The sequence below is a fragment of the Myodes glareolus genome, chromosome 8 (genome assembly GCF_982192425.1).
Source record: "Myodes glareolus chromosome 8, mMyoGla1.1, whole genome shotgun sequence".
NCBI lineage: Eukaryota > Metazoa > Chordata > Mammalia > Rodentia > Cricetidae > Myodes > Myodes glareolus.
The window spans coordinates 17,131,063-17,157,760 of NC_142033.1; the positions used below are offsets into that span (position 1 = coordinate 17,131,063).

The window sequence follows — 26,698 nt, forward strand, 5'->3', positions numbered from 1 at the left end:
AAATTAAAAACATAGATAAATGAAAATTTTTTTAAAAATTTAGAATAAATGCAGAGTGAAATATTACTCCCTCATTCATTATTCATTTGTTCATCTTTTAATCTTTTAATGAGGGAGTGGTTTTGAGAATGGATCTCTCTGTAGCCTAGACTGCCTGCCCTTAAACTTGTCACGTCGCCATTCTCAATCTCATGAAGTGTATGGCCTTGTGAGATTTTGTGGGTGGTGGGGAGAAAGAGACTGGCCTTAAATGGCCTTGAATTTATTACGGAGCCGAAAATGAATTTTTTTTAAGTGACTAAAATACTTGTGTGCTCTTCCCAGTGATCTCTTCTCGGGAGTGTTAGTAAATAATTATGGCCTTTTACATTGCAGGTATTGTCAACATGGACTCACCATATGGTTCTGTAACACCTTCTTCTACACATTTGGGAAACTTTGCTTCAAGTCTTTCAGGAGGTCAAATGTATGGGCCTGGAGCACCTCTCGGAGGAGCATCTGCAGCTGCTAACTTTAACAGACAGCATTTTTCCCCACTTAGTTTGTTGACTCCATGTTCATCAGCATCAAATGGTGAGTGATCTGTATCCCAAAAGAAAAAGTTATTTTCTTAAAAAGCAAAGGTGCTCGAGCTCTTCAAGTATAGGATATTGAAACAGACTACCCTAGAGATCAGGCTAGCCTCAAACTCACCGTTTAGTCAAGGATGACCTTGACTCTGATCTTTCTGCTTTCAGTTCCCACAAGTTGGAAGTAGAGGCATGTGCTACTGCTGCTCATTCCAAGTTTGGGACTTTAAACTTCACCAATATTTTATGTTGTAAAAAAAAATATAATTTCTAACTCTTGAGTCTATGTAATATCAATAAAATTTGTAGATTTAAAAACTATTTATTGGGACTGGAGAGATGAGTAGCACTTACTGCTGTTGGAGACCCTGCTTTGATACCCAGCACCTATATGATAACTGTCTGCAGCTCCAATTCCACACCTTCATGGGCACCAGGCACACATGTGGTACACACATATATATGAAGTCAAAACATTCATACATATAAAAGAAAATCTTCTAAAACTGCTTTTAAAACCTACTTATTTAAGGTACGTGGTGATGAAACCAGGGTACCTTGTAGATGAGTTATGTATTCTACTATTTGAGAACATCTCTACCTCACTCCCATTTACTCTGTTAATTTGCATTTACTTTTTAAATACAACTAGTGAGCAGAGAGATTTCTAGCTTTACAAAAAGTGTGACTATTGAGCCTAGCATGATGATGGGACTTAGTTGTAACTCTAACTACTTTGAAGATTGAAGTGTGAGAATTTGTGTTTTGACCAGCCTCAACTGATCAAAACTAGTGAATTCCAAAGTAGCCTGGATAGTAATGTGAAAACGGTCTCAAATACAATACAAACACTTGCTGTATAAATACCACATACCTTTTTTTTCCACATTTACATCTTCTCTACCTAAGCTGCATAGCAAAACAAACTGACCCTGTACAGTATTAGAGTATTATATCCTTACTATATCAGCAGTCATGACTCAGAAACTCCAAAATACATTAAGCAAAATAAAAGCTGAACATTTGAAGAGCTGTGTTCTCATTTTTGTTTTCTTTATTTTCTTTTAAGAAGTACGGCAGCTGGGCGGTGGTGGCACACACCTTTAATACCAGTACATGGGAGGCAGAGGCCTCGAGCTCATGCATAAGCACAGGAGCTGGAAGAGGGTGAACTTAGACTTTAGAAACAGTGTCACACCTCTTCCAACAAGACCAGGCCTCCCAGACCTTCTCAGACAGCTCTATCAACTAGGTACATACAATCAAACAAGAATTTATGAGGGACATTCTCATTCATACAACCACATTTCTGTCCCTGGCACCCATGGGATTGTGGCTATATCATAATACAAAGTGCACTTAGAACAGCTGTAAAAGTGTTATGTAGTATTTCAGTCTAAAGACTTTAAAGTCCAAGATTTCTTCTAGATATAAATCAATTTCTTAATTATAACCCCACATAAAAATAAAAAAGCAAATTTCATACATTCAACATTAAATGACAGAGAATATACATTACCATTCCAGAAGGGAGGAAGGGAACCATAGGAAATACTGTACCAAACTGAGATCAAAACCCAGCAGGGCAAATTTCCAAATCCTGTAACTCTTACCTGTTGTCAAAGATGGTTCTGCCCTCCCAGCTTTGCTGGCTGCTACACTCTTCTCTCTGTTTCAAGTTGGTTCTACATGTGTCCACACTGCGTCTTCAGTGGCTTCCCTTAAGCATGGAGAAAGATTCCATAACCCTCTTGCTCCTTTAAAGCCAGAACTGCATGCTTATGCTGTCCAAGTCCTCTGTTTGCTTGGGGTAGAAGCTGGCCCCTCCTTGAGTTACATTTGCTCTAGAGTTGTTTGTTGCCTTCCTGTGTGGTATGTGCTTTCCTGTAATTTCTTATCATTGTCTTGTTAAATTGGAAGCTTAGCTGGTGGGGTCTTGCCCTGAGGGCACCATTTCTTTCATTGCATTCTGTGCAGAGCCTCTCCTAATCTCTTTCAGCATAAGCCTTGTGTCGAACATTAAATTTCCTGGTTCCCCCTTTCTTCTCCAGTTTGCATCTCTTTTTGCCCAGCTTGCTCTTTTTCATTGTAGAACTGCATAAGAATGATTCCTAGCCACCAAGTAACAAAGTCAATTATTAGGCCCTGTGGAAATCTCTTCTGCAGATGAATTTAGTCCCTTTTCGGTCTCAGGCAGATTCTTAAGACAAGTGCAGTTTTTGTCAGAGTGTCACATGAATGGTGTCTACTCGAGTTGCTACTATTGTTCCCCTCTGAAACATTGAACTGAGTCTCCTTAGTCAGCACAGCCCTCAGCTCTACTGTCTTGTTCATCCATACTAGGATGACCCATGAAGTGCTTCCTAGAGTGTTCACTTTCTGAGTCTAAAGTTCCAAAGTCTTCCACAATTGGGCATGTTGCAGCAATAGGCATCCCCTGGAACCATCTCTTTTCTGTCTTAGTTACGTTTTTGTTTCTGTGAAGAGACACCATGGTTAAGACAACTTACAGAAGAAAGTTCATAGGGGGCTTATGATTCCAGAGGGTGAGAGTCCATATGCATCATGGCAGGGAGCATGGCATCAGGGAGGAGGCATGATGCAGGAGAGTAGCTAGAGTACAGAACTTTCCCGTAGATGTGAGGCAAAGAGACAGAGACAAATTACTGGGAATTGCTTGGGTTTTGGGGTTTGGTTTTTGTTTTTTAAGACATAGTTTCTCCACAAAGCCCTAGCTGCCCTGAAACATACTGTATGCAGACCAGGCTACCTTGGAATTCACAAAAATATCTGCCTCTGCCTCCAGAGTGCTGGGATTAAAGGCGTGTACTTGGGCCTTTGAAACCTCAAAGCCCATTTGCAGTGGCACACCTTCTCCAACAAGACCATACCTCCTAATCATTTTCAAGCAGTTGTACCAGCTGGGGACTAAGTATTCTAACATAATTGCATACAGGGAGTCATTCTCATTTAGACCATCTCAACACCAAAAGCAGGTGCTTGAAAAGATTACAGTTTGAGGAAACTCTGGATGTAGTTCATTTGGTAAAGTGCTTGCCTAGCATACACAAGGTCTTGGATTTGCTCTCCAGCACTGCATAAACCAGGCATGGCAGCGGGTACCTAGAATTTCAGCACCCAGCACTCAGGAGGTAGAAATAGAAGGATCTGAAGTTTAGGGTCAAGGACTGGAGAATTAATTGTCTTGCTGGGTAAGAATGCTTGGCTGTGTAAACAGAAGGACCTGATTTCAGATCCTAGCACCCAAGTAGAAAACAAGGCAGGGAGACCTGTACTCTTGCCTGAAACCCCAGAATTGTGAGAGGTAGATCCAGGAAAGGAATCCCTTAGAGCTTTCTGTCTACTAGCCTAGCTTCAGCTTCACTGAGGAACCCTGTCTCAAAGGCAGAGTGACAGAGCATGATACCTAACATCCTTCTGTGGCTGTGGCACACACACTTGAACGGGAACAAGTGCACGTTCACACACATTATCCTTAGCTATATAGGGTGCCCAGTGCCAGCCTGGACTAAGTGGGCACACACTTAATTTAAACATTGTTCTTTTATTTGCTTTGGTTTTATATTTTAGCAGCAAGTATTGACTTAATTAAATATTAATTAAGCTGATGATTTATTAAATGAACAGTTGACCACTTTATAGCATTGAGATTGTTATAGTTTACCATAAAGTATGTGTTTTTTTACAAATCATGAGCACATGTGCACGGCATTGAGGGTTGAGCCCAGGGTCTCATGATTGCCAGGCAAGCACTGTGTCACTGAACTAAATTACTATACATGCATGCATGTATAGTGTGTGTGTGTATGCTTTTTTTATACACACACACACACACACACACAGACACAGATTGCTTTTTAAAGACAGTCTTATTATATAGCTTAGGCCAGCCTTGAACTTGTAGTCATCCTCTATTTTGTTTTATTTGAGACAGGGTCTCACTGTATTGTCTTAATCTGTCCTGGAACTTGCTATATAGACCAGTCTACCTTTGATTGAACTCACCTGTCTCTGCCTCTAGAGTGCTAGGATTAAAGGTGTTTGCTATCATGCCCAGCTGCAATTATTTTGATTGAACCTCTGGAGCTCTATGGTGACAGATGTGCACCATCATGCTCAGCTTAAACATTGTTCTTAAAGTAGAAGAGAAAATTATTTCAGAGGAAGAAAGGGGAGATAAGAAGGGGGAGAGGGGAGGAGGGCTCAGAAAGTAATGGGAGTAAATGAAGTATAATGGTGTATATATTTGAAAATGATTCAGAGAACTTCATTTCTTTGGATGCAAATCAAAAATTAATTAAAAGTATTATTCTTGTATCTCAGCTTTCCTTGGGATAATGTATATTTAAAGATGTCTTCAGAATTTGAGATTTGGTTTTACAAAAATAAATATTCTACAGAGTACTTGTATTCTATTTCAAAATATCATTTTCCAGAGTCTCCCGCACAGTCGGTATCCTCTGGCGTTCGTGCACCGTCTCCTGCCCCATCATCAGTACCTTTAGGGTCCGAAAAGCCCAGCAGTGTCTCTCAGGACAGGAAAGTTCCGGTCCCTATTGGGACTGAACGTTCTGCACGTATCAGGCAAACTGGAACTTCAGCTCCATCTGTTATTGGGAGTAATTTGTCTACATCAGTAGGACATAGTGGCATCTGGTCCTTTGAAGGGATTGGTGGCAATCAAGGTATGATATACTGTCATATTACTGGAAGGTAAATTTATTTGTTTAGCTATTTTTTAATACATTTCACATTATTTTGGGTTTTTTTTTGAGATTTTGTTTATTTGCGTTTATTTGGGTTTTTTTGGGTTTTTTTTTTTTTTTTGCATGTATGTCTGTGCAATATTTGTGTACCTGGTGCCTGAGGAAGCCAGATGCAAGGATTGGTTCCCTTGAAACTGGAGTTGTATCATATTGTTAGCTGCCATCTGGGTGCTGGGAATCGAACTCAGTTCCTCTGAAAGTGCGGCCAGTGCTCTTAACCACTGAGCCATCTCTCCTTTTCTCATAGTTCCTTTCAAGGAATTAGCCTATTTCTTCAGGTAGACTAATCAGCTTCTTTTCTGGTTTCGTGTGGTCTTTCCCACTGCACTTATTCATCTCTGAAAATAATACAATGCACATAAAGAATTGTGACTTTTTGAGTCTCTCTTGTTTACTAGGCTGACCTTGAACTTACTGTGTAGCTGAGACTATCCTTGAACTCCGGATTCTTTTGCCTTCACCTCACAAGGCTTCAATTACAGGTGTCTGCCATCTTGCCCCATGCAAGCCTACTTGTATTTTATTTTGCCATATTAAAATATTGGTATTTCCTTTTTGATCTTTTGGCTTTCTTTTAGCTTTATTTTTTGATTTTGGTAATGTTGTCATCGTTGTTGTTGTTACTGTTAAGTGAATAAATTTGTATGTAAAGGATTTCTCATGTGACTCTTTCACTATCCTTCAGTGTTACATAAGGTCAAGATTTCTCGAGATAGCCCTTTCTCAACTGATATATCCAATTGCACTATCAGCCTATGTACCAGAATTCTTTTGTGTATTATGTTATCTTTGCATGAATTAGTGAAATTTGTGACTTCAGAGTTCTCTTTCTGAAATCTTTGGCATCTAATTTCTTCAAATATTTTACTTTAGGAACTAATTAAGGGTAGATCCACTTCTCATTTGTGTCTCTCTCCCCTGCACCCATGCAAGAATGAGCTTCTATCATGTTCATTCCCAAGGTAGCATGTTGAGGAATACTATGGATCTTAGGGTATGTTAGTGCCTAAAGTCAAAAGATAGGCATAGCTTGTTAATTGTCTTATAGTTCCTTCCCGTGAACTTATGGTGAGAAAAGCAAATCCACACATTTTCTATATCAGGCATTTGCTTCTACTATGTGTAGTCCTTTTTTTTTTATGTTTTATGACACTGTTCACTAAGCAATGTAGAAATAACTGCTGTAAAAGTATAGATTGTTTTGAAATAATTCTCAATTTGCAATAAAATGGAAATTATAAAGTATTTCTTTTAAACTGTACATGAATTTTGATTGTTATCAACTCTTGTTTGTTTTCTTTCTCCTCAGACAAAGTAGACTGGTGTAACCCTGGGATGGGAAATCCCATGATTCACCGTCCAATGTCTGACCCAGGAGTGTTTTCACAGCATCAAGCAATGGAGCGGGATAGTACAGGAATTGTAACTCCTTCTGGTACATTCCATCAGCATGTTCCTGCAGGATACATGGACTTTCCTAAAGTTGGGGTAATTCAAATAAGCATTTTCGTTATTACAAAATGTTTTTCGTTTTGTTTTTTATTTTTATTTTTTGGTTTTTCAAGACAGGCTTTTTCTGTAACAGCCCTAGCTGTCCTGGACCTTGCTCTTGTAGACCAGGCTGGCCTCGAACTCACAGAGATCTGCCTGCCTCTGCTTCCTGATTGCTGAGATTAAAGGTGTGTGCTACCACCCGGCAAAATGGTTTTCTTATTCCTAATCATCTCTTATTTACAAACATAAGCATCTATGATTTCCTGCTGGGGTTTTTACAAGTCAAACTGGCTAAAAGAAAATAGTTTTCCTAGTCATTTAGGGGACTTTTGTTTTAGTAGTCTTTTGTTTGTTTTGGTTAGGATTTTTTTTTCAAATTTTATTTTTAATTATGTGTATATGTGGGTATGTATGTGCACATGGATCATGTGCTCACTGGATTTTGGGACTAGAATTACACGAACTCTTGAGCCATCAAAATTGAGAGCTAAGAACTAAATTCAGGTATTCTGCGAGAGCAGCAAACTGTTTGAACGTTAGAGCTGTCTTTCCAGCCCATTTGGTACGCTTTATATAGCTGGGGGTGACCGTAACTTCGGTCTTCTGTATCCTCTCTCCTGGGATTCCAGCGGTGAGTTACCATTTTACCTTTAATGGATTGCTTTTTTAGAACTACTTTGAATATGGTAGTCTCCTTTATACTATGTGCTTGTTTTGTATTTTGTTCATAAGACAGGTTCTCTCCATGCAGCTCTGACTGGAGTGCAACTCACTTTACAGATCAGACTGGCCTCCAACTCAGAGATCCACCTGCCTGTGCCTCTCGGCCATCATGGCCACCTTTATTCTGCTAAGCACACCTTTAATCCCAGCACTTGGGAAGCAGAGGCAGGCAGATCTCTGTGAGTTTGAGACCAGCCTGGTTTACAAGAGATAGTTCCAGAACAGGCTCCAAAGCTACAGAGAAACCTTGTCTGGGGGGTGGGGGTGGGGGGGGACAAACAAACAAAAAAAAAACCTTATCCATTCATAAAGTCAGTTGGCGTGTTAAAATCAGTTTTAGGGCTTTTTTACTCTCTGGTTTGTTTATTTTTATTTTATTTCTGTTTTGTGAGAGGAAATGTATGTATCCTTGGCTGGCCTGAAGCTCACTCTGTAAACTGGGCTGCCTTTGCCATCTGAGTGCCTGTTTTTGTTTTATGTTTTTCTCTTAGTCCTTGTTTATCAGAAGTGGGGGAAGGGCAAAGAACAAAGAAAATAATGAGTTGGATGTTAATCTCTCTCTTTCTTTACCCCTTTGTTTTAAGGGTATGCCTTTTTCTGTGTATGGGAATGCAATGATTCCTCCAGTAGCAACTATCCCTGATGGTACTGGAGGACCCATATTTAATGGCCCTCATGCTGCAGACCCTTCTTGGAATTCACTGATAAAGATGGTTTCAAGTTCCACAGAAAATAATGGTCCTCAGACGGTAAGACTGATTATTCAGTAAGCAGTCACTTAAATATTTACAAAATACAAATCAAATAGACTTTAGGTAAAAATAATAGAGCACAATGAATATAGCCAGGAGAGAAAAATGAGTATATGCATTTAAAACCTTTGAGAAATGATATATTTTTTAATTAATTATAAAGGTATTTTATAGAATATATTCTGTAGCAGACGGTATGTAAAAAAATTTAAATTACAGAGCTGGACATGGTAGTACACACCTTTAATCCCAGCACTAAATAGGTGGATCTCTGTGAGTTAGGGGTTAGCCTGGTTTACATAGAGTTCCAGGCCATGTAGGGCTACGTAATAAGACCCTGTTTCAAAAACACACAACAACAAAAAACATTGCAAAGTTATCTTCATGTAGAATAGCTTTATACGCATAGAAAAATTCATTAATGTGTAAATAGTTATATAGGCTTATGTTTTTAACAGTGTCATACCAAAACTGTATATAACTGAAAACTTAGGAAAATGGCTGCTTGGGGTGGGAGAGTCTTACTCTGTGTGGTCAGACAGTCACTAAGTAGCCCAGACTGATCATGCTTCAGCTTCCCATGTGCTGGGATCATAGGTATAAGCAACCATATTTGACTCATGCGTAAGTTACTTGGGTATATGTTCAGTATCTCTGAATGATTGTCCTTCCACAGTAATGTTTATGTTATCAGGTAGCTAGTTTTAAAATTGCTTGAGTGTTTGAGTGCTTGCTAGAGTTTCAAAAAGAGAAAGGAGAAACAAGAAAAGGGTTTGAGGTGTAGTTTGGTGATGGAGCAAGCACATGTTTAGCATTCTCAAGGCCTCAATCAGGTACGGGGGGCATTGCTGGTTTTTTCTGTTGTTTCCTAATATGTTGCAAATTTTTAAGTGATTTTTTTTCTTTCTTTTGTGTGTATGGGTGTTTTGCCTGCATGTGTGTCTACATCACATGCATGCCTTGTGCCCTTGGATCCTGGAGGCTCCTGGACCTAGAATTATAAACACTTGAAAGCTGCCATGTAGGCCCTGGTAATCAAACCCAAGACTTCTGTCAGAGCATCTTTGCTCTTAACTATTAAACCATCGATCCAGTCCCCTGTGCTCCTCTCCCAGCTTTCTTTTTCCCTTCTTCTCTCAGGTGGTTTTGGTTTTTGTTTTAAGACAGGGTTTCTCTGTGTAATAGCCCTAGCTGTCCTGGAACTCACTCTATAGACTCATGCTGGCCTTGAACTCACAAAGTTCTGCCTGCCTCTGCCTCCCCAGTGCTGGGATTAAAGGCGCGTGCCACCACCAACCTGCTCCCCCCTTTCTCTCTCTCTCTCTCTCTCTCTCTCTCTCTCTCTCTCTCTCTCTCTCTCTCTCTCTCTCTCTGTTTTGACAGAAGGTCTCAAGTGACCCTGTCTGTCCTTGAGACTCACTCTGCAGGCGAGGATGATCTTGAATTTCCAAGTATTTTCCTTTCCTTGCACGCACCTTTGAAGATTGAATGAGATTAGTTGGTAGATATTTGATTGTTTTATTTGTTTAATTTGTATTTGGTGAAATGCATGCTCTGTATTTGTAGGTGTGGACCGGACCCTGGGCACCTCACATGAACAGTGTGCACATGAACCAGCTTGGCTGATGAGGATAAGCCTGTTAGCCTGCAGATTCCTTTCATTCAGAGGAAATCACAAGTGGCCGAGAAACTTTTTTTTATGCTCCCAAATCATTCTACTGATGTGCTTGACTGAAGTGTGTAGGCTTTTTGCAGAAGAACTTACTAACTGACCTATTTTCTGTGAACATTTGTGACTGCCCATTCTCCATCGTCATCCGTTTTTACCTTAGTTAGCATTTTTCTTATCATTTTCTTCTTTCTTCCCCTCTTCTCCTTTGGACTTAACTTTCTGTTGAAGCTGTTCCTTGGCTGGTTGGTTTTAGTACTGTAAACTGCTTCTGAGCAAACACGGAAATTTAGCAAAATTATGTAAACTTGATCCTGAAGTTTTAGAATGGCAAATAAATGTACAATTGTTTACATAACAGAAAAGGCTAAGCAGAAAGTAAATTTCAATATGTCAGTATAGAGGCTCTACTTTATGTAGACTTAAATTAATGTGAGATATGTACCTTCATATTCAGAAATCTGGATGTTTCCTTCATACATTAAACTATTAATAAGCATAACTTTTCTACTTGTGTAATTTAAGCATAAAGTAAAATGATGGGCATTATCGGTGGATGTTTCCCTGTGTTAGCTCTGAAAACATCCAGCTTGCTCCCTTTTGGGTTTGTTTGTAGCAAGGCGTATAGAAGAAATTTCTGATTTTCCATGTCTTTATTACATTTGTCACACTTTCAAACTAATACACACATCCCTCTTCAGTTTGGGACTTTGTCTTTGCCACTATTACTAGTAAGATTCTCTTGCTCAGTAGTGAAAACACCCTGTAAAGCTTTTTACCGTAGCGGCTGCTACACAGCGTGGAACATCTTCCGTGGCATCAGTGGTTTCTTCTCATGAGAAAACTTAAGACTTTGGAGAAACTTAAAGCCACTACAGTTCTCAGTCAGCATATACCGTTTATTTTTGAACAATTTGGTGTATTTTATATTGGATGATATTAATTCTTAATATTGGCTTCTTGGTCATAAAGAGAAAACATAAAATTTTCCTTTTTCATGCATCTCATGTCTTAGGTCGAAAAGCTCCTTGCTTTCTGCACTTATTGGTAGCAATGAAAAGGATGAACAGCTAACTTGGGCCAAGTCACATACGAGTGTTTGGGTTTGTTATTAAGATGATTTTTATGGTTGATACATGAATACAAGGATTATAAAGACTACATTTAACCTGTTTATATGTGATTCAGGGCCACACTAAACTACTCAGTGGGAATTATATATTCCATCCACTTGAAACAATAAACAATAATGTATACAAGAAGAATATGTGTCCTACCCTGTCTCCTATGGAAAAATAGCTTAATGTGATTGAAATATAGAACAGTGCATACATGAGAAATACTATATATATCAATTTGGTTTTTAATTAGATACAAACTTCACACTGTAAAACACGATCTAACCATCTAGAGTTGATTTTACTATTCCTTGGTTGTCAGAGGGCATGAGAGGATCTCTTGCCACCACTGACCCTAGTAGAGCATGTAAGGTTGGTTTCTCAAACCTACCCAGCAGTTTGTAAATGGTGCACTTCTCTCTTAAGTTACTTGTTACGTATAGACATTTGCTTTTCCACCTATGATAAAGACACACAAATTAGGAGAACACCCTACAAATATAGCCATGAGATTTTAAAGCCAGCACTTTACAAAAACAAAATAGAAAACCCTGATTGATGTTTTTTAACATTTTGTATTGAATTTTGCCACAGGTCTGTCTACTCCACTCCCACGATTGTTTTATGTGATAATGAGGGTTATTTTCTACCTGAAATAATCTCGTTGGAGAGCAGACACTACTCAGCATGTACTATGCATGTGAGTGGTTGTATTGTAAAGAAGAAGGGTGATAAATTGACCATTTTCTTGAATTTAAAACGCGGAGCATGAAAAATAGATTGGGGTCCTCTACTCTACACTTAGGTCAGGCTTGTGCAAGGGCAGCGCCATAGTACTACAAATTTTGTACCAGGAGCATTTTTCAAATACATTTTTATACTTAAGATGTAATATAGAACATTTTTATTTAAACAATAAAAAACAATTTTTGAGACCATGTAGGTCTTTTTTTTCCTTTTGGAGTATGTGATTATCTCTGCAGACTACAGTGTGCTTCTCTTTCAGAAGTGAGCTGCCACTTTTCCATTTCCAAATGCTAATATCCAAATTACTGTGTGATCTATGTACACCAGCTATTCCACTTTAGAAATGACCTTGTTGCTGGGCATGGTGGCTTACCTCAAGCCTTTAATCCTAGCACTGGGGAGGCAGAGTTGGAGGCCAACCTGGTCTACATAGTAATAAGACTGCATAGAACATCCCCCCTCCCCAAAGATCTTGTTAACTGTTTCAAACAAAGGCCTCCGTTCTTGCCTGTCAGTATACAGTATTATAGCATTCCTCTGGAGAAAATTTCTCCTGTGGCCTATTAGTAGTAAATACTTGTTCACTGGGAAAACAGCGATAGTAGTATATTAAATAACACTGTCTCATCTGTTCACAAAAATAATATTTGGTCTTTTGCTCGTTACTTAAATATGTACTTCATAAAGTTTGTGTACTGTATTATTCACTGGGATTCTCAGAATCACAGACCTTTTTAGGTCCTCTGATTCAGTTGATAATTCATAAGAACACTCATTCCCACAGATCTGATATTACACAACATTTAGAGTATTTCCAAATTTTCTGAGTAACAAAATTCAGGAGTCAGGATGATTTTCAAATTATTAAGATAATCAGTATTTTACTTTATGTAAAGTGATCTGTCCAGATGTGCGTGTGTGCTTCTGGATTGATTGGGAAGTGCACATCTTCACAGTTGCTGCCCTTGGCTCACTCGCTGCCTTAAGATGACTGCACCTTACTTGTATTATTCTACATCGTGACTACAGAGTGCCATCCCTTAGGTTTGGGATAAGTATGTATTTTGCTGGCCTAGACACAAGTTCTTCTCAGTGAGACCCAGTCTTATACAAGGTTTTAATAGCTGTTTGTCACAGCCTCATGGTACACTGCTGCCTTAAAGGAGTTTAAAATAAAAGCCAACCTATGATGAGAAATAAGAAGCAGATTCCAGGCCACCCCTGACAGGAAGATATGACACAATGTTTGATACAGAGATACAAGATACTAATTTACATTAGGGGATTTTCCTGTTAAAGATTAAGCCAGTGTGGTGGCACCTGCAAGGCAGAGGCAGGTGGATCTCATAGTTTAAGGTCAGTTTCAGATCAGTCAGGACTACATAATGAAACCCTGTCTTAACCTCCTCTTCCCCACAAAAGTAAAAATATGCCTATATTTGATTCCAAGGGGTTACTTTTAACAATTTCTCAGAATAATTTATCCTTAATTTAAAAAATAAATGTTCCCCAAAACATTTTAGAAATCATATTTGCACACCACATGGCAGTGGTGGCGCATGCCTGTAATCCCAGCAATTGGGAGGCAGAGGCAGCATGGTCTACAAAGCGAGTTCCAGGACAGTCTCCAAAGCTACAGAGAAACCCTGTCTCGAAAAAACCAAAAAGAAAGAAAGAAAGAAATCTTATTTGGAAAGTGAGCACTCTAAATGGCAGCATAATCTATATTAAATTTTGAGTAGTATCTTAATCTTCTATAATAAAAATTCCAAGGTTGAGGATTGGAGTAAGGGTAAAGGTCTTGCCCAAAATATGTCAGGTGATTAACCCTAATACTGAATAAGCTGGGGGGAGTGGCACATGCCTGTCGTGCTTGTAATCCCTGCAGCAAAATTTTTAGTGGAGTTTGGCCTTGAACACTGGGTCGTCCTGCTCTTTCTACTAAAGTCTGGCATCCTGTTTATCCCCCAGCACACCTGACCTCAAAGATGCATCCCATATATCCACCAGTTATTATGGGGGTGTAAGTGCAGCAAAATTGATCCAGGGCTGCTTCTAAGATCAGTTTTTCAAAATTATGCTGATTGGAAGTCACAGCAAATGTGGTAAGTGGTGTATCAGTCCAATCTCTCAAATTTATGGAATAAAAAATATATATTCAGTGTACACACACACATACAGAAGTGAAAATTTTTGGAACAATTTCCAGGCTACAGTTCAACAATGGCTGTCTGTGAAAGGGAAGTCAAAGAACCTAGTAGTTCTCAGTCCCAGTAGTCCCACAGGACTGGGTGTCTCAGCATGTCTTCAACATGTGCTGGAATCCCTAAGTAGGATCCAATGCTAGTGAAGGAATGTGTGTGCTAGCAAGTAGAGGATTGCGGGGGCAGTGTTACCAGTAGCCTCTCACTTATATTTTTAACTTTTAGGTCTTTTGAGAAGGATCTCTGGTGAGATCTGACACTAGTGCAGATTGCCTAGAGTACAAAGTCAGCCAGGGTTATACAGTGAGTTCCAGGATAGCCTGGGCTATAGCGAGGAACTGCATCTTAAGAAAAAGTCCAAATCCTTACCTGATTACCTGAGACCAATCATTACCACTCACATTATAAAGAGAGAACCAGCTTCTTCATGTTGTCCCTCGGATTCCACAGGAGTTACTCCTCCCACATTGCACATGAACATGTGATAAATTTGGAAGTTTTTAAAAGGCTTTAAAAATCAATTTGGTTTGACACATGGCTCAAGGTAAAAGGTCTTGCAGCACAAACGTGGTGATCTGGGTAAAAGTGGACGGAGAGGACTGGCTACGAAGTCAGAGAACATATGCAGAACTAGCACAAATTAAATATTAATAAATGTTAATTCACTTTAGAATATTTGGGGCTTGTTGTTTTTCTTTTTCAAGACAGGGTTTCGGCCTGGAGGGATGGCTCAGCCGTTGAAGGCTAGGCTCACAACCAAAAATATAAGAGTTTGGTTCCCAGCATCACGGCTGTCCCTTCAGGTACAAAAAAAAAAAAAAACCAAAACCTAGCACAGACATCCGTCCATCTCTGCCTCCCGAGTTTTGGGATTAAAGGCATATGCCACCACCACTCGGCATATTTCTATTATTTTTACTTACATGCATGCAGATGCTCACAGATCAGAAGAGGGTGTCAGATCCCTTGAGCTGGAGTTCCACACAGTTGTAATAAAAATATTAAGGATTTTAATAACTGCTTGAATTTTTTTGGTTTATTGTTTGTAAACAGATCGTTAAATAGGCTTATTTATACACAAAAGTTATTTATGCTTAGCCATAAATATGAATTTATTTCCCAGTGTTAGAATTGGTTCTAGGTTTTCACATGGTAAACCTGGGGTTTGGCAGAGTTGTGTTGTTTTAAGTAACTTCCCTTTATGCCATAGGGCCACTTTGGAAATGCCAACTCAGTTTTACCAGTTGTCTGCAAGAAGGATGGGAAATTTCGTTTTACACATACATTACTTGATCTTCACTTTAAATCAGTAGGCAATAACAACTGATTTCTTAAGTAAGAGATAGTGTAAGTTGTTTCAGAAAAGGATTATGGTACAGGAGCTTAAACATTTAAAAATTTTTATGTGGATTCATGGTTAGTTTTGAACGCAAGTATCCCAGATTCCAGAAAATATGTTACCTGATACCTTTGGTAGTTGTGCAGTGAATAGGGGACAATGGCTACCTTTTTGGCACTGGCAAAAAGGAGAGATTTCTAGAAATAGGATTTGGCCAATTGGATGGTTGGGCGCTTTTGTAAGAAAACTTGTCATCCCAATTATCTGCTGTAGTCAGGAACTCAAAACTGAAAAACTCACGGAGTTCGTTTATGCCTTGTGCGTTCCATTTTACTCTTTTTTCCTGCTTTTTATCATGATGATGGTGTGGCTTTTTTTTTTTTTGAGACCGTGTCTTTGGGTAGCTTTGGCTTAGAGCTCCCTTACCTAGACCAGACTGACGTCAAATACACAAGAGATCCTCCTACTTGTACCACCCGGCTGACAAATCTATTCAGTAGAATTTTGTCTAGAGGATAAAGGACGCAGACTAACTCCGCGCAAACCGGAAACACTCGTTCCTCTCTGAAGTAGGCGTTTCAGCAGTGGGCGGAAACAGAACTACTACAGGCTACGCGTGTCTTCAGCGGAAGCTGCCCGGTCACAAAAAGTACACAAGCGACAATCCTCTTGGGTGGAAACCGAAACTCAACAGCCAGGCGCTTTGCTTGCCCCGCCTACCCCTGCAGTTCCGGTTCCGACTGCCCGGAGCTCCACCCTAGCAAGGAAAGTCGTCCCGTGCGCGCCGCTTGCTGCCCAGTGCCGCGTGGGAAAGGCGGGGCTTTACGTCATCTCCAGCGCGCCGCAGACGTCACCGCTGTGGCTGGGAAGCCAGGCGTGGCCGCGGGCCTGCGCATGCGCACATCTTCCGTGGGCCCCCTGGACTCCTTACCGTTACCGGTCTGCAGCGCTGTTGCCATGCTGTGTCGCCAGGGTGCCGGGTGTCTCAGGTCACTGCCCACCTTGCGGCTGCGGGCGCGGGGACTGCAGCCCGGCCGGAGTAGCTTGCGGCTCCAGGCCCTCCCGGTGTGGGCGGCTGCGTCGGTGTCGGCTGCCGCTCCAGGCGGATGGTACGAGGCCCTGGCAGCGTCGGCACCTGTGCGCGCCGCGGAGGAAGTGCTGCTGGGCGCGCAGGCAGCCACGGGGCTCCCCTGGTGGGGCAGCATCATGCTCACCACCGTGGCCCTGCGCGGCGCCGTCACGTTGCCCCTGGCGGCCTATCAGCACTACATCCTGGCCAAGGTGAGGGCTATCGGTCCCCGTGCTGCCTTCCTGCTAATGTTAACTCTCGAGGCTGGTGCTTTGCTAAAATAATATTGCCTATGTTAAATAATGGTTGGTGACTCGAGTGCCTTCCAGTTCTTCCCACTTACCAGGTCTTTATTTGAAATACAAGTGCTTCCTAAACTTCAGATTGAGACCAGTCTGCAGAAGAAATGACACGGAGGAGCCTGTAACATTAGGGACGTGAACGTTTTAACAGAGCGTCTGCAGCATTATTTCCCCTTAACTATTCTTACTGCTCTTTATTATTAGAAAGGATTCCCTAAATTAACAATTTGCAAACTTGGATTGTCATTCTACGACCCTGTGTCTGATGAGTTGTGACCTTGAGTCGGCCTTTAAGACTTGTTTCTGTGGAATCGGTATAGCATTGTCTTTCTTTGGCTATTCGTGCTGTGAGAGGAAATCAGCAGTTACTCTGAAGTTTCACCTTCTCAGTTAATTTGAGAAGGTGAGGTTTCACAGAAGATCGCCAGGAAAGAAGCGGCCACACTAAGGCAGAAAGTGGTCACTGGGAATCCTTGGGATTTGAACTGAACAAGTTGGGTGCTGTTTTCTCTACTGCTGGCATATCTAAGACTGGAACAGGAAAATCTGGGATGCAGTTTTCATTTAATTTTCAAAATTCTAAGAAGTAAGTGCCACTTCAGAGGTTATGCACAGCCAGAAATACAAAATATCACCAAGCATCCTTTAACCAAGAAGTTTGTGCAGAGCATTTTGGTGTACAACCTGGAATTTAAGTTTGACTCAAGATTTTTTTTTTTTCTTGAGTTTTTGAGACAGCAGGGTTTCTCTGTAGCTTTGGAGCCTGTCCTGGAACTAGCTCTTGTAGACCTAGCTGACCTCAAACTCAGAGAGATCCACCTGCTTCCGCCCCCAGAGTGCTGGAATTAAAGGCATGCGCCACCACTGCCCGGCTTGACTCAAGATATTTTCAGCAGGCTAAATATTTAATAGTGTCTTCTGCTTAAATGTTTCCTATTACAAATGTGATCAGCAAACACTTGTAAGTAGTTGAGGGTACAGAGAATACATGAATGTCATTGATTGATGACACTGACCTAATGCGGAATCGGGGAGGAAAAGGGTTACTTGGCTCTCAGGTTCTAGTCTGTCATGGCGGGGCAGCAGGACAGGAACTAAATAAAGCAGAAACCTTAGTGGAAAACTGCTTCCTGGCTTTTCTGTGTAACCCAGTCTCACATGCCTAGGGATGGCAGCCCGCAGTGGACTGAGTCCTTCTGTTTCAAATAGCAATCAAAAACGTTCTGTAGGCTAATCTGATAGATGGAAATTCTTAACTGAGTTCCTCTCTCCTGGTTGCGCCAAGTTGGCAGCCGATGCTGACTATAGCCGTAGTTTTCAGCAAAGATCCTTTATGTGCTCATAAAAACAACTTTTTCTTTAGTTAGGTGGAAAACTTGCAACCAGAGATAAAAAGCATCGCCAAGCGCCTTAACCAAGAAGTTGCCGTTTGTGCGCATCAGTTTGGTTGGTCCAAAAGAGTTGCCAGGTATGCAGTTTTATGCCTGTAAACATGAAATATATAAATGCAGGTTTAGGTATTCTCTTTATTAGTTTCATATTAATAAGTCACTATTTTATATACTGAAATGGAAGCATATAAACGAAGAAACAGACTTACTTTATCCTAATTCCTGAGGAGCTGAATGGTCCTCCCATCTCAGCCTCCCACTACTTGAATTCCTCATCCTCGTACCTCCCCTTCCTCAAATGCTCGGATTGCAGATGTGCTACCACATCTGGCTTCTATTTGGAGGACCCACGGAAAAGAGCCGTGTTCAGATAAAGATGGCAGTGAAGTAAGTACTGCACAAGGTTTGGTGTAAGTCCTGGGAGAGTCGGGAGCTGTGCACGGAAGTAGGTGTGATTTGCTGTGCAGTCCTGTCTTGTCTCATGGTGCCCATCTGTGTCCCCATAACCCCTCCACCCCAACCCCCGTCCCCACTCATTTTGGTTTTTGTGAAATAGTGTATAGTTCAGGCAATCTTGCCTTCCAGATGGTATCACTACAGTAATGTGCCACCATGCCTGGCAAACTATATTTTATGTGAGTTCTATCATCTTTATTTGGTGCTAATGAAGCAACAACAACAACAATGAAAAACAGAAAAACTTGACATTAGAAGAGTTGGCTCAGCAGTCAAGAGCACTTGTGTTTGTTTTGTTTTAAATCCTCAATTTCTGTGTAGCCCTGACTGTCCTGGAATTCACTATATAGACCAGGCTGGCCTCAAACTCAGAGATCCACCTGTCTCTGCCTGCTAAGTGCTGGAATTAAAGGTGTGTGCCACCGTGCCTGGCCTAAAGAACACTTGTCACTCACAGAGGCCCCAGGCTGGATTCCCTGCACTCCCTGGATATCTCTGCTGTAGCTCCAGCTCCAGGAGTGCTCGGCCCTTCTTCTACCCTCGGGGCACCAGGTCTGCATGTGGTGCACTTAAACACATGCAAGCAAAGCCTTCACACACATAAAACAATAAAACAACAAAGAAAACTTGAAATGTAGGGAAACTTTCTGTGTAGCAAGACTGGTGAGGCAAGCCTTTAATCTCAGCACTGTGTGGAGATAGTAGCAGGGATAGCTCTTGAATTCAAGGCCAGTCTGTTTACATAATGAGTTCCAGGCCTTCCAGGCTACAGTCTGAGACCCTGTCTCAGAAAGAAAAGAAGGAAAAAAGGAGAAAGTATATGTATTGACACATAAAATGTAAAGTTGTTTGTTAAATGTATCTAAACCAAAGCCTGTAGTTTAAATATTTTATAAAGAGGAATCAGAGCACAGCCACGGGCCAGCAGAACAGGTGTTCATCTGGGTTGTAAATGGCTTGTTGAGGTGAGATTTATGATGGATAACTTAGCTGTGCTTCACTGATGCCGTGGCTGTCTAGATGTTTCTTGTGCAAATGGCTAGTTCACATCCTCAGATGTGCTGATGTGAAGGTCCATTTTGTTGGATGACCTAACAGTTTCCAGGACCATAATGTGCAAGTGTAGTAGAGAAGTAAAGTACAAATAAGACTTGAGGGGCCTAGAATGCTTGCATGTACTATCTCAGTTCAGCACACGACAAATTGATTCAATACAATAATTATAAAACCTACCTTGTACTGAATGTGTGTGTTATAAGAGATTTAGAGATGAGGAAGAACCCAGAGCAAGGTTAGTGGTGCTCGCATAAGAGGCTTGTGACTCGGAGGCCAGCCTGAGCTAGTGATACCCTCCTTGCCACAAAAACCAGTAAACTGTGCGGACCCACAGAGCAGACAGGATACTTTGGGAGGTCAAGTGGCTATGTTTGCCTGTACTACAGAGTTATGTAAAATATGCTCTCAGCTGTGATATTTGCAGTTAAAATTGTGTTATACTTTGTTGGGCTTGAAATCCCACTCTCCATTTTGTTTAATTTTGAGACAGGAGTTCACAAGGTAGCCTCGGTTTGCCTTCCTTACTTAGCTATGTAACTTGAGCCTGACTTCAAGCTTCAGTCCTCCCACCTCCGTCTCCATCTCCCAAAAGATGCTGGGATTGTGGGTATGTGCTGGGTCAGCTGGTAATATTTCACCCTGCAGATCTTATTGGCAAGGGTTGGAGCGATAGCTCAGTGGTTCACATGTGTTGATGTGTTTTTCATACATGCACATCACAGAATATGATAAATAAAATATTTTTTTAAGCAAAGCTTATTGGCCAGAGATCATTATAGACTAAAGTTGTAGTCTGACAATGTCTTTAATAAAAGGCTCTGTGGAAATACTATTCTTATGTTAGAAATTATTGCTGTATATTTTAGTGTCACACGTATTAGATGAGTTGAAAATGTATTTGGTAGATTCATTCAGTACTTTTAATATGGAACATTGAAACATACACTGTAATTAAATGTTATTGCAGAATTGAAAACAATAAGTAAAAGGCTGTGTGCCTTCTGTTTAGTGGCTGACCCCTTTCCTGGGTATGATAGCTGAAAGCCCTGCTCCGCCTTTCAGCATCCCTGCAGGAGGGTGTGTGTGCTGCAGGGTGAAGTTCTTGCTAGTGGTCAGAAGATGTCTTCACTCCCCTCCCTCACCATAGGCTCACCTATCTAAAGAACATGAGGAGGCTTGTGTCAGAGCTGTATGTGCGTGACAACTGCCATCCCTTCAAAGCCACCGTGTTGGTATGGGTCCAGCTTCCAATGTGGGTCTTCATATCCGTTGCCCTCCGGAACTTCAGCACAGGGGCAGCACATTCAGAAGGTAACTGTTTCAGAAATTCTCATCTCCAAATTTTTGAAAAGTTGCATTCCAGTAGAAAAAAAAAACAATTCTAGTCTTCATTACTACGATTTACTGTCTTCCTTACATAACAGAATTTAGACTCTTAAGCATAAACAGTGTATGTTGAGAGCAATAACTGGAAAATGAAGCAAAACAAAACAAAAAAAATTGCAAACATAAATAGCTTAACTAACCAGTGTGGCTCTTCAGGGAGAGACGCTCTTTGGGAGTTGTTGGGGTCTGTGTTTGTGTTCTGCTCCCTCTCCACGGTGCTCAGGAACCCTGTTGTTCTGTGTTTAAACTGTTTCAGCTGCTGTCTCTGTTCAGGAGCAGCTAGCGGCTGGCGGGGTCCTGTGGTTTCTTGACCTCACTGCAGTGGATTCCACTTGGATTCTGCCTGTCTCCGTTGGTGTTGTCAATTTACTAATAGTGGAGGTCAGTGGTTTACGTTGGGGTTTGCTGACTGTTTATGTCATTGGGATTGCTGCTGCTGTTGCTGCTATTCTGACATCATATACACTCTGAATTCTGACTTCAGATCAGCTCTCGGCGTGAGCCAGTTCCTTTATGTCTCTGGTGTCAGAGTCCTTTTTGTTAAAGTAAGAGCACTAAACCGGGCACATATCTAGTCTTTGCACTCAGGAAGCAGAGGCAGGAGAACCACAAACTTGAAAGCCATCCTAAGCTACATAATAAGAGCATCTCAAAAAAACAGGCAAAAGAAAAAGAATAATAATTAAAGCTGGGTATGCTGGCACTCCTTTAATCTCAGTGCTCAGAGGCAGAGGCTGGCAGATCTCTGAAAGCTCAAGTCCAGTCTGGTCTACACAGTGACACAGTGAGTTCCAGGACTTGGAAAGAACCAGTCTCTAAATATACATACATACGTACATACATACATACGAATTTAAGATGCATGGCCAGTCTGGTTTTAATCCACAATCGAATGGGGTTTTTGTGTATCTGTTATGTCAATTTATTGGTAGGGAACCGTAAGTAACCCACTGCCATTCTCTTAATAAATGACTTAGTATCGTCATTTAAAGTTCTTGATGTGCTAACGTGAAGAAACACATATATAAAAAATGGGGTTGTTTTAGTTGTGTCTTCTGTTACCTATAGCGCTTCACTCAACAGTACACAGAAAGCATGCTTGTAATTTTATAAAGAGCTCAGACTTTGAGGTAAAAGTCTTACAAACCTCTTGTCAGTGAGTACTGTCTGCTACATCTTGTTTGTAACAGACACTTCCTATTTTTTTAATTCCTTGGAGCTGGGAATATAACCAAGTTGGTAGAATGCTTGCCTAGCAATGCAGAAAGCCCAGGGATCTCTACTCCAGTGCTGGAGGCAGGGGTCTAGTGGGGCATGGCTGATAGAGTGGTGAAAAGTTTAAGGTCATTTTCAACTGCACAGCAAGCTCCATGCTACCCTAGGGTATGTGCACCTGTTTAAAACGGAGAAGATGGGGTTGGAGAGATAGTTTGTCTGACTTAATGTGCATTTTAGTAATTATGGTTTGTGTGTTCTACTTCAGATTTTCGCTCTACAAAAACTCGGAATGTCTCGTTTTCAGATGTATGTCACACACTTTGTGCGCGCTGTGTCCGTGCTGATGATCCCGATCGCCGCCACAGTACCTTCTGTGAGTACCAGTAGCATTGCATGTGACCCATGCTTAGCTCCCAGAGCCTGGCATCCTGCAGCTTTGAGCCTGTCTTTTACCAGCTTGACCTTGTTGTTGAGAATGATTGTGTGGCTGTTGTCTGTGTCATCAGGTAACAGCCGAGCACTGTGCGGGCTGATTGGCTCGTCTTTCTCAGGGATGTGTCCAGCTCTGCTGTCAAACTCCTTGTCCCCCCCATCCTGTTTTAATGATTAATGACAGAGCACCTTGCTCAGTCTGGTACTTGCCTGTTTGACTAGCTGATACATTGAACAACTCCCATATAGACTGGATCAAGGACTACAGCCCATAAAAAAGAAAGCACCGCCAAGTTCATGTAAATTCATGAGTACTGCTTAACCTTGTGCTGTGAGTTTGGTTCATTTGTCCCTGTTGATACCTAAGGAAACTTTGTAAGAAATAAAAGAATAAACAATTATCGTTACAGTTCCTTCAGTCCTTTTGTATATTTCCCCCTTTGTATCTGTGGAAAATAGTTGTCAGAAGTTGTGTTCTACCAAATAAGTGTGCTTGTGTCTTACTTATTTGGTCACATCTAGCAGTTTTAATAGTCTAGGAAGTATGTACAGTGGTTTTTAGACACAGTTTATGTAAGCAAATTTTTCTTTTTTTTTTAAACTTTTTTTAACTTTATTTCATGCGCATTGGTATAACGATGTCAGATTCTCTGGAACTGGAGATACAGACAGCTGCGAGCTGCCATGTGGGTGCTGGGAATTGAACCCAGGTCCTCTGGAAGAGCAGTCAGTGCTCTTATCCACTGAGCCATCTCGCCAGCCCCTGTAGGTGGATTTTTCTGTCCCACCAAATAGCTCCCAGATCACAACACAGAGACTTATTTATTTATAAAAGCTTAGGCTTGTTTCTCATTAGCTCTTATAACTTAAATTAACCCAGTTCTTTAATCTACGTTCTTCCTATGGCTTGGTTCCCTTTACTTTGTAATGCCCATGCTGTTCCTCTGTATCTGACTGGTGATCCCTCCTTTTTCCCAGCATTCTCTCTGCCTCAAAATTCCTTCCTAGCTATTGGCTATTTAACTTTTTTATTAAACCAGTGACAGTGGCATATCTTGACACACTGTAAAGGAATATTCCACAGCAAGTATACCCAGCTAAAAATTAGAATTTTTTTTCTTAGCAAGAAAAGGAATTGTTATGTAGATGGAAACCTATAGTTCTGTCTGGATGCACTTTTGAAAGTGTGGTGAGAGGCCGGGCAGTGGTGGCACACGCCTTTAATCCCATCACTCAGGAGGCAGAGGCAGGCGGATCTCGGTGAGTTTGAGACCAGCCTGGACTACAAGAGCTAGTTCCAGGACAGGCTCCAAAGCTACAGAGAAACCCTGTCTCGAAAAACAAAACAAACTAACAACAATAACAAACAAACAAAAAAAACCCCATAAAATGTGGTGAGAAAAAAGGCTTAGAAATCCTTGTGTCGGTGTAGGGTGTTGTATGTCCTTCATCCCAGCTCCTCAGGAAGCCAGACAGAAAGCTCCCATGACCCTTACTGCACCAGCCTGATATTCAGGCACTCTGATTTTATGCCAAGCACTTGCATGTGTCAAGGTGCGTGTGTGGAAGTCTACTAGAGTCAGTTCTCTCCTCTTGCATGTGTCGGGGTACACGTGTGGAAGTCTCCAAGAGTCGGTTCTCCTCCTCTGATGTGGTTCCAGGGGTTAAGCTCCTATCATCTAGTTTGCTGGCTCTTCTTGTCAGCCCTAGGCACTCTTAATGCATTTTGTATATTGCCTTATATTTCTCCTGGTGGTGCAGAGAGGCAGGCACTGTTACAATCTCCCACTTCTCTGGGTCAGACAGTGGTGGTGCACACTTTTAATTCCACTATTCGGAGAGGTAGAGGCAGGTAGATATCTGAGTTTGAGGCCAGCCTGGTCTACAGAGGGAGTTCCTCTACAGAGGGGCTACACGAGAAACTATCTAGAAAACAAACAAAACAACAGAATCAATCTCTCACTTTAGTGATGAGGAACCTGAAACATGGAAAGTTCTGTGAACTACCCAGGCAGTCTCTGCAGACAGATGTTTCTGTCCTGCCCAGTCCCAAAGAAACACACAGAGGCTTATTATTAAGTAACTGTTATAACCTAAATTAACCCATAACTCTTGTCTATGTTTAGCCATGTGGCTTGGTACCTTTTCTCAGTATGGGATTTTCATCTTGCTTCCTCTGTATCTGGCTGGCAACTGCATCTCTACCTTACCTTTTCCCAGAATTCTCTTTGTCTGGTCGCCCCCCACCTATACTTCCTGCCTGGTTACTGGCCAATCAGTGTTTTATTAAACTAATACAAGTGACAGATCTTTACAGTGTACAAGACCATTGTCCCACAGCAAGTCTCACAATTCCAGGCGGATCAGCTGTTATTTGTAACCACTGTGCTAGTCTGCCTTTGGTGTGTTACTCGTGCCCTTGGGGTCTGACTTTGAACATGTCCAGATACTTGTGTGAGTTGTGTACTGAACTTACCCATTCTGTACAGTTGCACTCATGAGCCCTCAAAGTGAGTGCATTTACTCTCCCATTTTACAGATACGAACCTGAAGCAAGAGAAATGACCAGTGCAAAGCCAGATAGTAGTGACAGGATTCAGACTTGGAGAGCTTCATCCCAGGCAGGATTCACCAGCCACATGGTTTGCCTTCTGAGACCTGACTGCTTTCTGATGCCCACACAGAGCTTGAGACACATGTATGTGTAGGAAACATGTATGTACAGAAAGGCCAGCCTGGGTTCTATCACAAAAGAAGGTTAATAAGTTGTCTCTAAAGAAATGAAACGCATCCTAGACGATACAGAGAAAGTAGTTACTGGGGGCTTGTGGTGGGTAAAAGGGGGGCGTGAGGTCAGGTAAGATTGCCACGGGAAGAGGTCACCGCCAGGCTCCCACCGCCCATCTGTATGCTCAGTTGTCAGCACCTGTGGTGGGAACAAACTAGTCAAAGACGGGAGGGTGTTTTCCTGACCCTGCCTGGTGTCTGCTGTCTGTTCTGTCTGCTGGAAATACCTCGCTCTTCTGTCTCCCGTTGTCAACCTTTCTTGCCTGGTGGACTTCATTCACTATCTCATAGCTTGCTTAGAATGCTGATGTGTGTGTGTGTGTGTGTCGGTGTGTGTGTTCGCGCGCACGTGTGCAGCCCATACAGGAGCAGATGCTAACTGTCGTGTGCTCTCTCTAGTCTCTAGTTCTCTACTGGCTGTGTTCCAGCCTCTTGGGCCTCTCCCAGAATCTGCTGCTGCGCTCCCCGGGATTCCGCCATCTTTGCCGGATACCAACAACCAAGTCGGATTCAGAGACCCCTTACAAAGACCTCTCTGCTGCCTTTTATGCCAAGTTCCTTTCAAGAAAATGACAGCAATGCACTTCCTCCAGTAACTTTGAAATTATCATAAATGTCATTGTCGGTTCAGTTGCCTTTATTTAACTATCATGAAGCCCTGTGGGAGAGATGCAATTCAGATGTGTTTTACACGTTAGAAATAAATGTTCAGTTGTAAAGTGTAAAGATAAGCCAGGATGCCTGGCCTTGTTCATGAAATCATAACTTTGCTGAGACCAGCATTAGATCCTGCATGATCTGGGCCCAGCTGTTCACAATAAAGGTTTGTTAATTAAAGGCTCGCGTGAGAGAATTCCTTTAAAAACAGATTTTATTTTATATAAATTATGTATGTGTGTCTGTGTAGGGGTCTGTACACCTGAGTGCAAGTGTCCGCAGAGGTCAGCAGTGCCAGATCCATCCCTCTGGAGTTGAAGGAAGTTGACATGGGCACTGGGAACCAACTCCGGATGTCTGAAGAGCAGTGTTTGCTCCCCACTGAGATGCCTCCCCAGCCCTCCAGTGAGATTACTGTTGGCCACTGAGCCAGTTAGCCGTGTCTCCAGCCCAAGTGATGTAATTGCTAGCACTTTGGATTAGAGGGTGGTTGGAGGTCTGTTTGCATATTTGAAAAGTCTGCATGGCTGGGCCGTGGTGGC

The 26,698-nt window shown here is 41.7% G+C and overlaps 2 protein-coding genes across 11 annotated transcripts in view; both read left to right on the top strand.

Annotated features, from left to right (window-relative positions):
• Ankrd17 (ankyrin repeat domain 17) overlaps positions 1 to 11,259 on the top strand; it is a 136,377-nt gene extending 125,118 nt beyond the window's left edge. For 5 of the 6 annotated variants that reach the window (XM_087908882.1, XM_087908883.1, XM_087908885.1 and 2 more), the window contains 5 exons: positions 376 to 573; positions 5,027 to 5,275; positions 6,666 to 6,844; positions 8,158 to 8,322; positions 9,892 to 11,259. In XM_087908882.1, the coding sequence (XP_087765008.1) occupies positions 376 to 573; positions 5,027 to 5,275; positions 6,666 to 6,844; positions 8,158 to 8,322; positions 9,892 to 9,951 (851 nt within the window). In that variant the 3' untranslated portion in view covers positions 9,952 to 11,259. Of the gene's footprint in view, positions 1 to 375; positions 574 to 5,026; positions 5,276 to 6,665; positions 6,845 to 8,157; positions 8,323 to 9,306; positions 9,357 to 9,891 lie in introns of all 6 variants that reach the window. The other variant, XM_087908884.1, reaches the window with a different exon arrangement.
• A 5,023-nt stretch (positions 11,260 to 16,282) lies between these two features.
• On the top strand, positions 16,283 to 26,336 carry Cox18 (cytochrome c oxidase assembly factor COX18). Of its 5 annotated transcripts, none has more exons than XR_007230188.3 (7): positions 16,283 to 16,683; positions 18,141 to 18,241; positions 20,824 to 20,987; positions 21,319 to 21,443; positions 22,585 to 22,653; positions 25,252 to 25,410; positions 25,899 to 26,038. XR_007230188.3 is itself a non-coding variant. In XM_048425105.3 (6 exons), exons 1-6 carry the CDS (start codon positions 16,297 to 16,299, stop codon positions 26,070 to 26,072), a joined length of 1,020 nt encoding a protein of 339 aa, XP_048281062.2. In that variant the 5' UTR covers positions 16,289 to 16,296; the 3' UTR covers positions 26,073 to 26,336. The 5 variants fall into 5 exon arrangements, 3 of the variants coding, with proteins under 3 accessions (XP_048281062.2, XP_048281054.2, XP_085547784.2); XR_007230182.3 differs by having other exon boundaries at positions 16,288 to 16,683; positions 22,546 to 22,653; XM_048425105.3 differs by lacking the exon at positions 25,252 to 25,410 and having other exon boundaries at positions 16,289 to 16,683; positions 25,899 to 26,336.
• The last annotated feature ends 362 nt before the right edge of the window (positions 26,337 to 26,698 follow it).